Genomic DNA, 14,719 nt, shown 5'->3' on the forward strand with positions numbered 1-14,719 from the left:
AGGGTTTCACCGCTTCGCCGAGTTTGGACGGTCGACGACGACGGCTGGCGACCGGCGACGAGCCGACAAGAAGAAGCGGAGAAACCCTAGCTCCAGCTGCTCCATGCCTCCGCCGCTCGTCCGCCCTGCGCCTCTGCAAATCCGAACCAAAACGAAGAAGATCATTCGTAATCGTACCTCAAAACCTAGCTTCGCCGACAATAGGGTGGTCGGGACTCCTCTTCACCACTTCGCCGAGCTTGGACAGTCGACGTCGATGACGACGACGACGACCGGAGAAACCCTAGCTCCAGGCAGACCACGCCTCGTCGCCTCCACTGCTCGTCCGCGACGCCTCTGCAAATCCCTCGGGCTGCAAATCCCTAATGGCAACTCGGGTTACTCGGCCGCGATTCGGGTCATTAAGGCATTCGGCAGACTGATGGGCTCGGGCTTGGAAATGGGCTCGGGCTTGGACGGGCCCGGGCCGAGCCAATGAAATACCCGAGCCCGGCCTGAAATAGAAATAGGCTGAATGATGAAGCCCGAGCCCGGCTCGAAAGGCAGTGAGCCTAGCCCATAGCCCGGCCCGCGGGCGGCCCGACCCGATGGGCTTCGGGCCGGCCCGAGCCCACTTCTAGCCCTAACGGCAGTAGGCTTCCGCGTCTTGCGTACCGTTATGGTAAAACTTTTTCCTCTCCATAGTGAGATAAGACTCTTGATTTGATAGAGAGGCTTTTCTTCCTCCACAAACATTTTGAGTTTGGGACAATTATAATAAGACCGTTATAGTAAAACTTTTCCCTCTCTATAGTGAGATAAGACTCTTGATTTGATAGATAGAGATCCTCAAACATTTTAAGTTTGAAATAATTATAATAAAAATAATAATAAAAAAGTACCGAAGAAACATGATTTTGTCCAACAATAACATACGTCCGATTAAAGTTGTTTTGGACAATAACATATGTCCGATTAAAGTTGTTTTGGACGAGACCAATTATAATATTTCGTCCAACTTATATCTGTTTTTTCCATTTGACATAGGTTATGGTGATTTGTCACTGGATACAAAAAAATTTCTAAAAAGAGCTATGCAGAGTTCGATGTTGATTTTGAAGAGCAACAGGATGAGTGGGATAGTACACATGGTAAGATTTTATCTTGGTTTATTAATATATTTGTGCCTTCTATTTAGACTTTTCTTCCAAAATTTCGAAATGCCAAGCTTGAATGGAATTTCTTGGCAAATTGTTATAATTATTCGAATGACTTAACTCTTCAGTTCCAGTTGGAATCAAAGATTCATCAGTTACGTCAAACATCTGGTCAATCTATTCTTGACTTCCATTCACAGATTAATAGTCTTTGGGATCAGCTTTTTCAGGCTGATTCTAATTTTACAGATGAGGACTGTGCCCAGAAGTTTCAGAAATATAGGGATCGTCGGCAATTTATTCAGCTTATGATGGGCATTCGGGATGAATTTAAGAATACCAGGGCTTCTTTACTTCATAGATCTCCCCGACCAACTGTTGAGGTAGCTCTCATTGAGCTTATCTCTGAGAAGATTCGTCAGGCTACTCGGTGAGGTGTCTCTGCTGATATGGTTCTGACCACATCAATTGGTATTTTACCTACTCCCCTTATTCCCGCTGCTTCTGTTTCAGTGGTTGCAACTACTCCTTCGAAGTCAAATAAGGAAAAATCTAATAAATTTTAGAGATAGTGTTTTTATTGTGGCAAAATAGGACATAAATATCAGAGTATAGGAAGAAACAGGCTGAAGAGAAAGCAGCTCAGAAAGCCCAAGTGGCCTCGTCACACCGATTTGCAGCTGTTGCTTCTACTGGTTCATCAGCATCTGTGTCTTCTTCGATGCCCGCTTCATCCATTACTACCGCTGATATTGAGGCAATAGTTCATCAGGTTCTAACTCGTACTGTCCTCTCTGCCATCTCAAGTAAACCTTCTTTTTGGTTCATTGACTTCGCTTGTTGTAATCATATGATCTCTAATTCCTCCTTAATTTCCTTGAAAACACACTTAAATTCTGTTCCCGTTATTTACACTCTGCTAACGACTTTCATATGGCTGTTAGCCACGTTGGTTCTGTTTCTACTTCTACTATTTTCCTACCTAATACATACCCTGTCTTGAAATTATCTTTTAACTTGCCATTTATTGGTCAACTTGTGGAACATGGCCTCACATTAACTTTTACTGACAAACGTTGTGATGTGCAGGATCAGAAGACTGGTCAGCTCGTTAGAACCGAGCGTAAAGTTGGTCGTCTGTTTGAGCTCACATTATTACACATACCCACCTCTAGTCCTTGCTCTAGTCCTATTCCACCAATTGTTGTTGTATCTTCGAGTCTGGCATTCTCGTTTGGGACATGTTTCTTTATCTCGTGTTCAGTCTTTGGCTTTGAGTGGTCATTTAGGAAAAGTTAAGTTTCAACCTTTTGATTGTATTTCTTATCAATTAGGAAAACAAAATGCTTTATCCTTTAAAAGTGTTTCTTTCTTCACTGCACCTTTTAATTTGATACACTCTGATATTTGGAGACCTGCTCCTGTTACAACTAAGGAATGATCACGATATTTTGTGGTATTTATTGATGATTACTCACGATATACATGGCTCTATCTTTTGCGTGATCGCTCTGAGTTGCTTGCCATTTTTCGTAATATTCAGCAGATGGTCAAAACTCAGTTTGGTCGGCCCATAAAAATTTTTCGTAGTGACAACACCATGGAATATACCCCTACCTCATTAATGGAAGCCCTGAATTAAGATGGAACAGTATCCAATCATTCTTCCCTTACACCTCTCCGCAAAATGGTCATGCCGAATGAAAGTATCAACACATCTTGGACACTGTCAGGTCCTTTCTTCTTTCTGCTGCCTTACCTGAGTCTTTTTGGGGAGAGGCTGCTCTTATAGCAGTCTATACCATCAATCGGGTACGTTCTTCTACGATCTCAAATAAATCACAATATGAGATTCTTTATGAGAAGGTTCCAGATTACTCTTTCTTAAAAGTTTTTGGTTGTATCTGTTTTGTTCTGCTTCCATCACATGAACATACTAAACTCGAACCACGCTCACATCTCTGTTGTTTCCTTGGTTATAGTATGGAACATAAAGGTTATTATTGTTATGATCCTATAGCTAAGCGATTTCATATATCCCGACATGTTCAATTTTAGGAACATAAAATGTTTACTAGCGTCTCTCCACTCTTTATAGGCCCTCCTCAGTATTCTCCTATCTTTAATAACTTCACTGTTGATCTCTTCCCAGACTTCTTTTCTACTGCAAGTGATATGAGCTCATCAGGTAATCCCTTAACGTTCGACTCCATCGGGTCTGGATCATCCACTGATCCAATCATCACAACCGGATCATCCGAGCCTACCCTCAATACTACCCTTCACCGCTCTAATAGGGTAAGATTTATTCCATCTCATCTTAGTGATTACCACTGCTTTTTGCTCTTGCTACCCTCTATGAGCCTCGCAATTATCGCGAGGCCAATCCTAATCTTCTTTGGCAGAAAGCCATGACTGATGAACTCCAAGCTCTTCAAGATACTCATACATACGATCTAACTCACTTGCCTCCTGAAAAGACTGCAGTAAGATGCAAGTGGGTGTAACAGTTCTGTGGAACGCTACAAGGCTCGACATATGGCTTGAGGGTTTACACAGGAGTATGGTATTGATTATGAGGAGACTTTTGCTCTAGTAACACGTCTTACCATATTTCGTTCTTTGCTTGCAGTTGTAGTCGTTCAGAGATGGAAGATGTATCAGATGGATATTAAAAAAGCTTTTCTCAATGGTGATTTAGCTGAAGAAGTATATCTATAGTCTCTTCCAAGTTTTGCTCATCCGTCTGGGAAGGTCTATCGTCTTCGTAAGGTGCTCTATAGCCTTAAGCAGTCTCCTCGAGCTTTGTTTTCTAAGTTCAGCTCAATCCTGACTCAGCAGGACTTCACTCCTAGTGCATATGATTCTGCATTATTTCTTCGGCGATTTGAGGCTGGTATTGTTCTTCTCTTGTTATATATGGATGATATGGTTATTACTGGAGATGACGTCTCAGGAATTCATGCACTTTAGCAGTTTCTTGGACAATAGTTTGAGATGAAGGATTTAGAATCCCTCAGCTACTTTTTTGATCTTGAGGTGACATCCAGCTCAGATGGCTACTATCTTTTCCAAGCTAAGTATGCCTCTAAGTTGCTATCTCGTGCTGGGTTGACAGACAGCAAGACTGTGGATAGTCCTTTGGAAGTGAATATTAACCTTCTTCCCACTAATGATGAACCATTGACAGATGCGACTCTGTATCGGCAGTTGGTTGGTAGTTTCATTTATCTGACCGTTACATGTCCTGATATCTCTTATGCAGTCATCCTAGTTAGTCACTTTATGCATGCACCACGTTCTACACACTATGCAACAGTTCTATGTATCCTTCGGTATGTTAAGGGTATATTATTTTATGGCCTTTATTTTTCAGTCCACTCCACTTTGGATATTTAGGCATATTTTGATGTTGATTAGGCAGGCGACCCTACAGATCGTCATTCTACCACTGGCTATTGTTTCTTGCTTGGTTCTTCTCTTATCTTTTGAAAAATCAAGAAGCAGATAGTTGTCTCTCACTCCAGGACAGAAGTTGAGTATCGTGCACTAGCAGATGCTACCTTTGAGTTCTTATGGCTTCGATGTCTACTGTATAACATAGGCATTCCTTTGACCAGAAGTTCTTCTTTTTATTGTGATAATATGAGTGCCATGCAGATTGCTCATAATGATGTGTTTCATAAGCGAATAAAGCATATTGAGATAGATTGTCACTTCATTCAGCATCATATCAAGCAAGACACTCTTCAGTTGATACATGTTGCTTCTGCAGATCAGCTTGCTGACATTTTTACGAAGGCACATCCATCGGGGTGTCATCGTGATCTGGTTAACAAACTTAAGTTGGCATCTTCACTACCATCTTGAGGGAGGATGTTAGCTGTATAACTTAGCTGTACAATAATTATATATGAGCTGTATATAGCCTCCTAAGGGCTGTGACACTATTTGTATAGATATTGAAAAGGATTGTATTCCTCTCTCTACGTTTCTCTCCTTCTTTCTCTCTTTCTTTAACACGTCACATATCGCAATTGCAAGATATTGTTTCTAGAGATGACTCAACATGTCACATATCGCAACTGCAAGATATTGTTTCCAGAGATGACTCGATCCAAAGATGAACAATAATTTTCCTTCACCTCTTCAATATGTTCAAGAAGTAGAGAGAATGTTTCTATTCATCTGTGGCCAATTCCAGGCATGGAATTTATAGCTCATAACAAGAACTGATAGATGGTAGCTCTTTGGATATTGTACTGCCCCAAACATACCAGTGTGAGCTTAATTTTATTTGCAGCAACCCAACATCAAGGTTGAGGGACCTATAAGCTGAAAACGAGTTCAATCTAACATGATTTGCCTTGGTCCATATGGTTTTCTCAAAGGAATAGTGGTTCCATTTCCGCAACAGCAAAGGATTCTGTCTGCAATTAGGTGAGAAATATGGGTTAACTACTGTTTCTAGAGCAGAAGAACGCAAAGCACTCTGGAGCCGGGAGCAATAGAAAGATCTGGATATCCTTTTCTTTTGGTACAGAAGAGGAGTCTTTAGGACATTATGGAGTGTAAACACACACAAACGTGCACAGAGACAGAGAGAGATCAGAGCTCCATGCCATGAATGATAGTTTTTAACTATATCACGCTTCTCAAAGCATATAATAACTTAGAACCTCATCCAAAAAGATTAGCTGGTTTGAATTCCTTGATCCTATATAAGTATCTAAGATCTACCTAGCGAATAACCGATATGGGACTAAACACATGTCCGCACGGTCCTCACAAAGCATATAAAAAAAAATGAAAGGTTGATCATGTATGTCGCACATATATGGTTTGAGCCACTTGAAGTATATATGATCTTGAAACTTCAACCATGTTTCTGTATGCTCATATGTTTCAGTCATACAAAAGTTTAACCCACAAGAAAAAATATTTTTAGGGAAACTAAGCGAAAAACAAAAAAACAGAGTTCAGTCTTAGACCAGCCCATCTGATTTTATTTTCCAGAAAATCTGTAAACAAAGGATTAAAAAATATATATCAGTTTGCAAGAAAATCAATGAAATAAGACGAGAAACAGGATATTCTCTTGACCTTTTAAGGTATAGGAGAGCATAGCTACACTGTTTGCTGAGAATGCAAACCTGAGAAAAACATGACAAGATTAACAATTAATCATCCCAAGAATTAATACAAGAAAAAGTAATTTAGCTCAAAAATATGAAGATTCAAAGATGCAATGACTGATGTTGCACCACCTGTTTCAGTCACACCATTCCCGAGCATTCTGAAACATTTTTAACCAAGGACTTGGGCCCTTCTTGTCGACTTCCCATTCCATTGGATACCATGGGAATTGCCACATCATGAAGCAGCGTTCAGGATGCGGCATCATAGCAAGGTGCCTTCCATCAGGAGAACAAAGGGCTGCAATGCCTAGTGGAGAACCATTTGGATTAAAGGGATAAACCTCTGTTTCCATACCTGCATCATCACAATACCGTAAAGGGGCCAGACTAGATTTAAGAACACGATCATAAACGTCGTCATCTGGGAAGTACGCTCTCCCCTCGCCATGAGCAACCCAAACACCCAATGTGCTGCCCTCCATGCCTTTAAACATTATGGCTGGAGAATTCCCTATCGTTACACCTGTAAAACGGCATTCAAAGCGGCCAGATTCATTGTGAATAAACCTGGGCTGTGATATATCTCCACCTGCACCAAGGGCACCCCCAACATCAGCCCCTGGTACCCATCCAAGCAGAGCCATAAGCTGACACCCATTGCAAACACCGAGGCTGAAAGTGTCTTTTCGATTATAGAAAGCTTGAAATTGTTGAAGAAGAGGATGGTTGAACCTTATAGATGCAGACCAACCTTTCGCAGAATCAAGAACATCAGCGTAGCTGAAACCTCCAACAAAAGCTATCCCACGAAACTCGTCCAAGGAAACGAGCCCATTCAATAGGTCAGACATTGTTATATCCCAGGGTTCAAATCCTGCGGCATAAAATGCTGCAGACATTTCCCTATCGCCATTGCTCCCTTCCTCACGAATAATGGCTACTTTTGGCTTCAGTTTTGCATTCATGAATTCCTCATTTGTAATTTTGGGAGTAAAAGATAATGCCCAAGAAGGTTTCTGTCTATGCTTTAAGCCTTCTTTCTCAAGTTTTACACAAGAAGCCAGTCTCTGGAGCCCCTCAAGCTGAAAGCTAGTGTCCTCCCATAAGTCCCGAAGATAAGGCATTTCTTCCATCAGCTGTGATGTTCCATCAACTGATAACTCTATCATTGGCGTTGTAGTAACTTTTCCAACAAGCTCAGCAAATACTCCAGCTGCTTCTAGGTTTTGCCTGATCAAATCTACATTCTGCATACTGACCTCGAAGATAAATCCAAGCTCTTCTGCAAATAGTAAATGGAGAAGGCTCTCACCTCTCGAGGTCAAGTTCAACTGCACCCCACAGTTCCCAGCAAAAGCCATTTCAAGAATACAGACAAGAATCCCACCATCACTGATGTCATGACCAGCAGAAATCAATCGCCGGCCAAGCAGTTCCTGAACAGCCTCAAAAGCCTTCTTCAGGTATGGAACATCATCAACATCAGGGCACTCATCACCAATTTGGTCAAATGCCTGCAAAAGAGCAGAACCCCCGAGGCGCCGTTTTCCCTTTGCTAGATCAATATGCAACAAAACACCATTATCTCCCAGCTTCAGATCGGGAGTCACAGTCAATGTTATATCTGGACAGGTAACATAGGCACTGATGACCAGATTTCCAGGAGCCTTGACAACCTCACCACCAGCATGAGCTGCCATTGAAAGACTGTCTTTTCCCCCATCTATAGCTATACCCAACTCAATCATGGACTCTGAAAGTGCTATAGCGGCATCATACATAGCAGCTCCTTCTCCATCAAGCTTGGCAGCATACATCCAGTTACCACTTGCTTTAACATCGCTGAGAGATGTAACTTTAGCCCACACAAGATTTGTCAAAGCTTCTCCAACAGCCAATCGTGCCATTGATTTTGGGTTCAGCAGACCTTTGACTGGCTGCTCCCCTATAGCACAAGCACCGCCTGTCAGGTCTGCGTATGACTGTGCAATAACAGCTACATCAGAAAGGGGAAGTTGCAAGGGCCCAACTGTCTGCTGCTGTGACACAAGACCTGTAACACACCTATCAACTTTTGTTGTCAAAAAGCGTTTTGAACAAACTGAAGGAAGCCTCAAAACTCTCTTTAAACATTCCATTAAAGTGGTCCCAGGAGCAATATCAAGTGGCTCATTCATCTGAGGCATCCGCTTGAACTCAAAGCATTTCTGAGGCATGTCTCCCAGCAATTTTTCGAGCTCAAGATCCACTATAGGAGGGGGATGAGGGAGTCCACTCGACTGACAATGCTCAATAGCCAAGCTGTCTTTCAGTATAATTCGTCCCTTGCCATTAATGGTACCAATCACTGCCATAGACACCCTTTCCCTATTACATATTGATTGCAGCAAACTCAGACTTTCTGGCCTGACCAATAGAGCATCCTGCTCCTGATACTCAGCACCCCATATCTCTAACACTGACATGGTATGATCACCAACTACTATAGCACGGATATCAATCTCAGCTCCCTGAGGATAGATGATCTCCTTAACGACATTGCAGTTTCCCCCAGCACCCTGATCATGAATGCTTATGATAGGGTTGTTTTCCCCCATTTCGGCACAAGCTCGGACGACGCGGTAAAGCTTCTGTGCCATCTCTGCATCTCCTCTTTGGACAGCATTAAAATCTAAGTCGGCATCATTCTGTCCACTTACCATACTCGAAGCAGCACCACCACCCATTCCAATTCGATATGCTGGACCTCCAATTTTCACAACTAGCATTCCTACCTCTGGCTCTCCTTTTGCTATATGAACATGATCAATCTGCCCAATGCCACCACTGAACATTATTGGCTTTAACCATTCACGCCTTTCCCCATTTGACAGTCTCATTCCAAATGTTCTTGTAAAACCCTGAATCATAGGCTCTCCAAACTTGTTCCCATAGTCTGATGCCCCATCACTTGCATCAATTAGAATCTGCAAAGGAGGTGATAGGTTCGATGGATACACATAAGACAAATCTTCCCAAGGAGCATATGACCCTTCCATGAGAAGATTACCCACACAGTAACCTGCTGTGGAAGCAACAACAAAAGATCCCTTTCCTGTTGCATGTGTGTCCCTTATGCGACCCCCAGCACCTGTTTCTGCACCAGGATAAGGAGCCACAGCGCATGGAAAATTATGTGTCTCTGCCGTGAATAAAATATCAAGGTCACAGTTGAATCTACATAAAGGTGACATAGAACCAGGTGACAGTGGTCGTAACAAATTCACTGCAAATCCCTTAATTGCACTTGAGTTGTCTTTGAAGCCAATAACAGAATTATTAGGATTTGCCTTTAAAGTACTCTTCACAATCTGCATCAATGTTCTACTCATTGGCTGTCCATCTATAACAAGTTTTCCATTAAAAAACCAGTGTCTACTATGTTCGCTGTTTGACTGTGCAATATCAAAGAGTTCAACAGTTGTTGGGTTACGTTTAATATCATCCCCAAAGAGACTTGTGTAATACTGAATGTCATGGTCATCAAATGCAAGGCCCATTTTCACATTTATCTCTTCCAATGCTTCCCTGCCTCTCTCAATAACTGGGACTGAGCTAACAGCCTCTGGTACAACAGTTGACTGAAATGAAGTGAGCTTGCGAGGATAAATACATTCTGTCATCCTATCATGAACCATAGATGCAAACTCATTAATATGGCTCTCCTCTAATGGTTTAGTCCCAGGCTTTAAATACAGCAGATATCGTCTTGACCTCTCCATCCGGGTCACTTCAGTCAATGTGCATGCTTGGCAAATTGATACAACATTAGCTGACCAAGCTGTTGTAAAGGATAGGCGCGGGCCCACCTCAACTAACACAGCTGATGCCCCTTGCAAGATCTCCTTATCTAAAAAACTGTGTGCGTTCAAATTCTCAGGTTCATAGGTCTCTTGCAGAATCCATTTGAGAATTCTGAGCTTTTCACTTGATAGCACAACATTCACCCCAATGTTGAAACACTGCTCAGTCTTTATATCAATAATCTGACAAGAAATCTTCAGCTGAATCTGCCTAAGAAGCTCTGCAGCTGCACTCTCTTGAATCATTGGACACCGATAGAAGTGTATAATCTCATCTGGCTGTTTCAGTTCATCAGGTCTTTCACTCACTGAACTGTGTAAACCACTTGAAACTGCAGCTCTAGGCTTTAGAAAAAGTGATGCTTTTCTTGCTGTACCTCCATAATATAAAGATATTGGGCTTCTGCAGCCAAAGCTATTTTGACGCACATTGCACCTCCGTAGATGAGAAAATCTATGCAATACATTACTCCATCTATCCAATCCCTGAAGAAGCAGATGAGAACATATAAACAATAAAGCATACACATGTACAAGAAACAAGAATAGTGATCCATGTCAAACAATGTTTGGACCTGATAAAACAAAATGGACATAGAATGCTAAAAGGGCCCTATCAAGCAATCCAACATGCAAACTTCAGTTCAACTAGATACCTTCAACTGCAAAAATTCTGTCACTGGAGCCTCTCTGAGAGTCGACATTAGCTTACTGCACAAATACATAAAAAAATTAAGACACATTTCCAGCATGTCAAAAATCATGGGATAAGTTAAAAAAGTCACAGGTGCCATCAACAAATGCAAAGACAATGAGACAAATAATGGAGAACAATTTAATGGATTTGATAGCTGTCACAGTGATGGTATGAAACATACAATCTCACTGGTGTGAATGCAGTGATCACTATCTTTCCCTGCAATAGCAATCTATACGAACAAAAGTACAAAAAGGATAGTTAAAGAAAAAAATGAAGTCTTGTAGATATCAAATATACACTACAATATATGCCACAATTCTGCAAGAAGAATATTGAAATAGCGTTATGACATTACATAACAAATCATATCAGCCTATACCAAGGCATTTCACAGTAATACATGAAAATGCAAGCCAACATAGATAGCACATGGTCAGACAGCACATAAGATTAATAAATATATCCAAAGTTAAATATTCATCCACCTAAGGTAGTTTCTTCCTCCCACCCTTCTTCTCTCAAACTTTCCAATCGCTTCGCTTCACTTTTTTTTTTTTTTAGGTGTAATGTTTGAACGTTCTAGACAGCTTTGGCATCTTAAGTCATATGTAAGATGCAATATTGTTGCTGTGGCAACATAAGCATTCAAAACATGTCTACTTGCCACTGCAAGGAGAAATCAAAATTATCTTATAGTGACGATCTTCGTAATGTATCTTGCATCCCTTTGGTATATATTTTGTCAGTAGCGTGCCTTTATGGATCAAATCACTAACTGATCTTGTGCATGGAATCGCACATGTCAAACAACTGATGTAAAGAGGGAATAAGAAGTTCAACCAATTGTTGACAACTTTCTGACAGAGCACCATGATTCTATCAGGTGATACATGAGAATGATGTGAGAAACAAGATATTTTGACTACATGAGTTGCTTAACAAAATCAGGTGATGAGTTATAAATTGAGAATATGACAAAGCTAGACTTCATGATCTAAACAAGTACTACATAAGTCAAAAGTTAATGAAATATTGTTATAGACAAAACATAAGGTGTAGAGATGTTGATATTTGCAAAAGTCACAGAAACATGCCAGCTAAAGATCCCTAAGTCATTACAATGCAATTAGATATGAAGACTTAGATATTGCACTACTAGAAGGCTATGATTCATAAGATATTAAGATAGAAGCCCTTAACATAGCAGGAAGCAAAATGGAAGTTTACATTGAGAGAACGTCCACAAAGATCTTGTTCAGATGGGCTAACTCTGTTGCTGAAGTCTTTGGATAGGTAGTGGGCCCCAAGATGTGATATGATGAGTTGTATATTAGCTGAGTTCTAATATAACAGGCTACTTGATCTAGAAAGATCTCCAGACTCGATGTGGACCACATTGGCCCTACGGTAGCGCTAGACAGGGTCCAGGGGCAAGATCCGTCCCATCAAGAAGCCAAGTTGCAAGTCAAACTTTCAAATGCCATAACTTGATCATACAACGTCCGATTGAGATGATTTTTTTTAAAAAAATCGGACAGTTTTTTGAGATCTACGACGTGACGCTACACCCTTTAGGGAGAAGTGCCTCTAGCGATCAGTTTTAGATTCTATATTTGGAGCCTGAAACAAGCCAATCAAACCGAAAGTTTCCTTTTCAAGTAAGAATTTGACCGAGCGTATCTCTCCATCGGAGAAGAATCAGGTGGAGCGATAGAAGGCAAGTTGATATATAAGTCGAGATCTACCTTTTAAAGAATTTTTTAGCTTTTTCCACTTTATTCTATTAATGATGTCTATTTTAGAAAAAAGAGTCCTGTTAAAATTAGAAAGAGAAATCCGATTCGAATTGTACAATGACAGATCTCACCATTATAAATAGAGACCATGTACCTCGATTTTTTGATCATCAATAAAAGAAAAGAAAACTTAAGCCCTACTTTCACAATTGTTCCAACTTTTTCTAATTTTCTTTTGAGAGATTCGCATTGAGCGGGTTGAGGGCGATCTTCCTTCTTTCCGATTGGATCACTACTCTCATTGCACTTCCAGGTGATACAAAAGATAATAGTATGTCGTGATTATTCATAATAAAAGAAGCTCCCACATAATATAATCTGGGAAATAAATGCATGCATAATATAAATTAGCAGGAAGCAAGTTAGCAGTTTTCATTAAGATCGTATCAAAAGAATACGGCAACTGAAGAATTCAAATGCTTACCAGGCTTTGCAAAGTGCAAGCTAAACAGTTAAATATTTGCAGGCAAATTTTCGGCAATTTCACACTTTGGCCAAAAAAAAGAAGAAAGAAAAAGTTCTAGCATTCGTTTTAAGAATTTTCGAAAACACCATCCACCCCTGATTTATATATGTAACTAAGAATTAATAAATGGTGATCTTTGAGTTTCATCATAGTGGACATTATCTATTTTTCCTCCTAAATAATTACATACCTCGGAAGTTCATAAATAAAGCACACTTTTTAGCCAAATATTACATTTGTTTAGAAAAAAGAAATTCTGTTTTCCAATTAATAGATCAAAATATATCATATGCCGGCCATTAGAAGAGAAATTTCCTATCGTATTATGACCTTCGCATAACAATATTATAGAATCACTGTGACATTTTATCCACTGCACGAATAGTAAAACTACTGCTGCTGAATTCACTAAAAAAGCCTACACCGAATGCTAGTTTCACACAATCAAAGCCTTTCTTACATAGTTGCAACATCCCATTTGCATGTTCTAGATGAAAAATTAGATCCAGATAAGCAAAGAATCTCTGACCATTTTATAATTGAAAATTTCATATTTTGGTTTTCCAAAAGGCATTAACAAGATTAAATTTTAGAAATGATAAATCAAGAGCAGGACTTTTTACTACAGCTACCTAATGGATTCACATCAAATATACCAAAATTTCACCCCAGATATCCGAAAAACGAAAAAAAAACTTCATGATTTCGCCCATTATTTGGGTCCCATGCACCAGAAGAAAACAAAACAACAAAAAGAGAAATCTTTTCCTTTGATCGCTCACCATTTGTGGTACTAAACAGATAATAATAACAGCTAAGAAGGGAACGAACCTTTGCTGCGATCGCCGACCAGGAAACCAAGATCATCGGGCTCGGGTTTTCGTCGAACGAGTGGTGGGCAATTCGTGGAACAGGGAGAGACGAAGAGAGAAAGGAGCGCTGTCAGTCAGCGCGGATGCAACCAAAAATCTCTCCAGATATAGAAGAGAGGAATGGAGGGGTGGTGATGGAGACGAATGGAAGGGGCTTAGTTTACTGCAGTGGAATTCCATTGAATTCTAGTGTGGGGCCCGCTATTAGCATTAGTGGGAAAAGCAAGATTACTTCTATCGTGATAATCACGCAATTATTAAACTTTTTTTAAAGACTATTCGGCAAGAATGATTCTTTCTTTAGTTTTTGTTGATAAAGATTATTGGATTTCATTTTAGAACCCTTAATTTTCAAATATAATCTGTTTGCGTTCTAATTTTATGAATTTCTCATAGCTAACTCAAGAAATGCGTGTAGAGGAGCATAGATTATTGACAACCTATGTTGCTACTAGTAGTAATGTTTTTCTTGCCTCTCTCAACCCAAATCAAAAAATAAATATTTTTATTTAAACTTTGCACATAAACAAACAAAAAAGGTGTGTAGAAATAAGTCTCATTTTTTTTTCTTTTAAATAAATCAACTTCAAACTTTTGAATAGTTCTCCATATACAATCAACTTGTATTCAAATGTTGTGCTCCTGACTATGCCTCTAAATGCATTAGCATAAAACAAATGAAGAGATTTAATAGTATACTCTATCCTTCAATGGACAAAACATGTAGCTTTTAGTGTTAGGATTGACACCTTTGAGCATAGTTTTGGAA

The 14,719-nt window shown here is 40.1% G+C and overlaps 1 protein-coding gene across 1 annotated transcript; it reads right to left on the reverse strand.

Annotated features, from left to right (window-relative positions):
• Positions 1-5,977: 5,977 nt before the first annotated feature.
• Positions 5,978-14,099, reverse strand: LOC103701602 (probable phosphoribosylformylglycinamidine synthase, chloroplastic/mitochondrial). Its single transcript, XM_008783733.4, has 5 exons — positions 13,910-14,099; positions 10,773-10,827; positions 6,404-10,602; positions 6,240-6,289; positions 5,978-6,157 (listed from the first exon to the last, which is right to left on the reverse strand). The coding sequence occupies exons 2-3, from the start codon at positions 10,818-10,820 to the stop codon at positions 6,409-6,411; spliced, it is 4,242 nt and encodes a 1,413-aa protein (XP_008781955.1). The 5' UTR covers positions 10,821-10,827; positions 13,910-14,099; the 3' UTR covers positions 5,978-6,157; positions 6,240-6,289; positions 6,404-6,408.
• Positions 14,100-14,719: the final 620 nt, after the last annotated feature.

Source organism: Phoenix dactylifera, chromosome 10 (genome assembly GCF_009389715.1).
Source record: "Phoenix dactylifera cultivar Barhee BC4 chromosome 10, palm_55x_up_171113_PBpolish2nd_filt_p, whole genome shotgun sequence".
In the NCBI taxonomy this organism is placed as follows: Eukaryota; Viridiplantae; Streptophyta; class Magnoliopsida; order Arecales; family Arecaceae; genus Phoenix; species Phoenix dactylifera.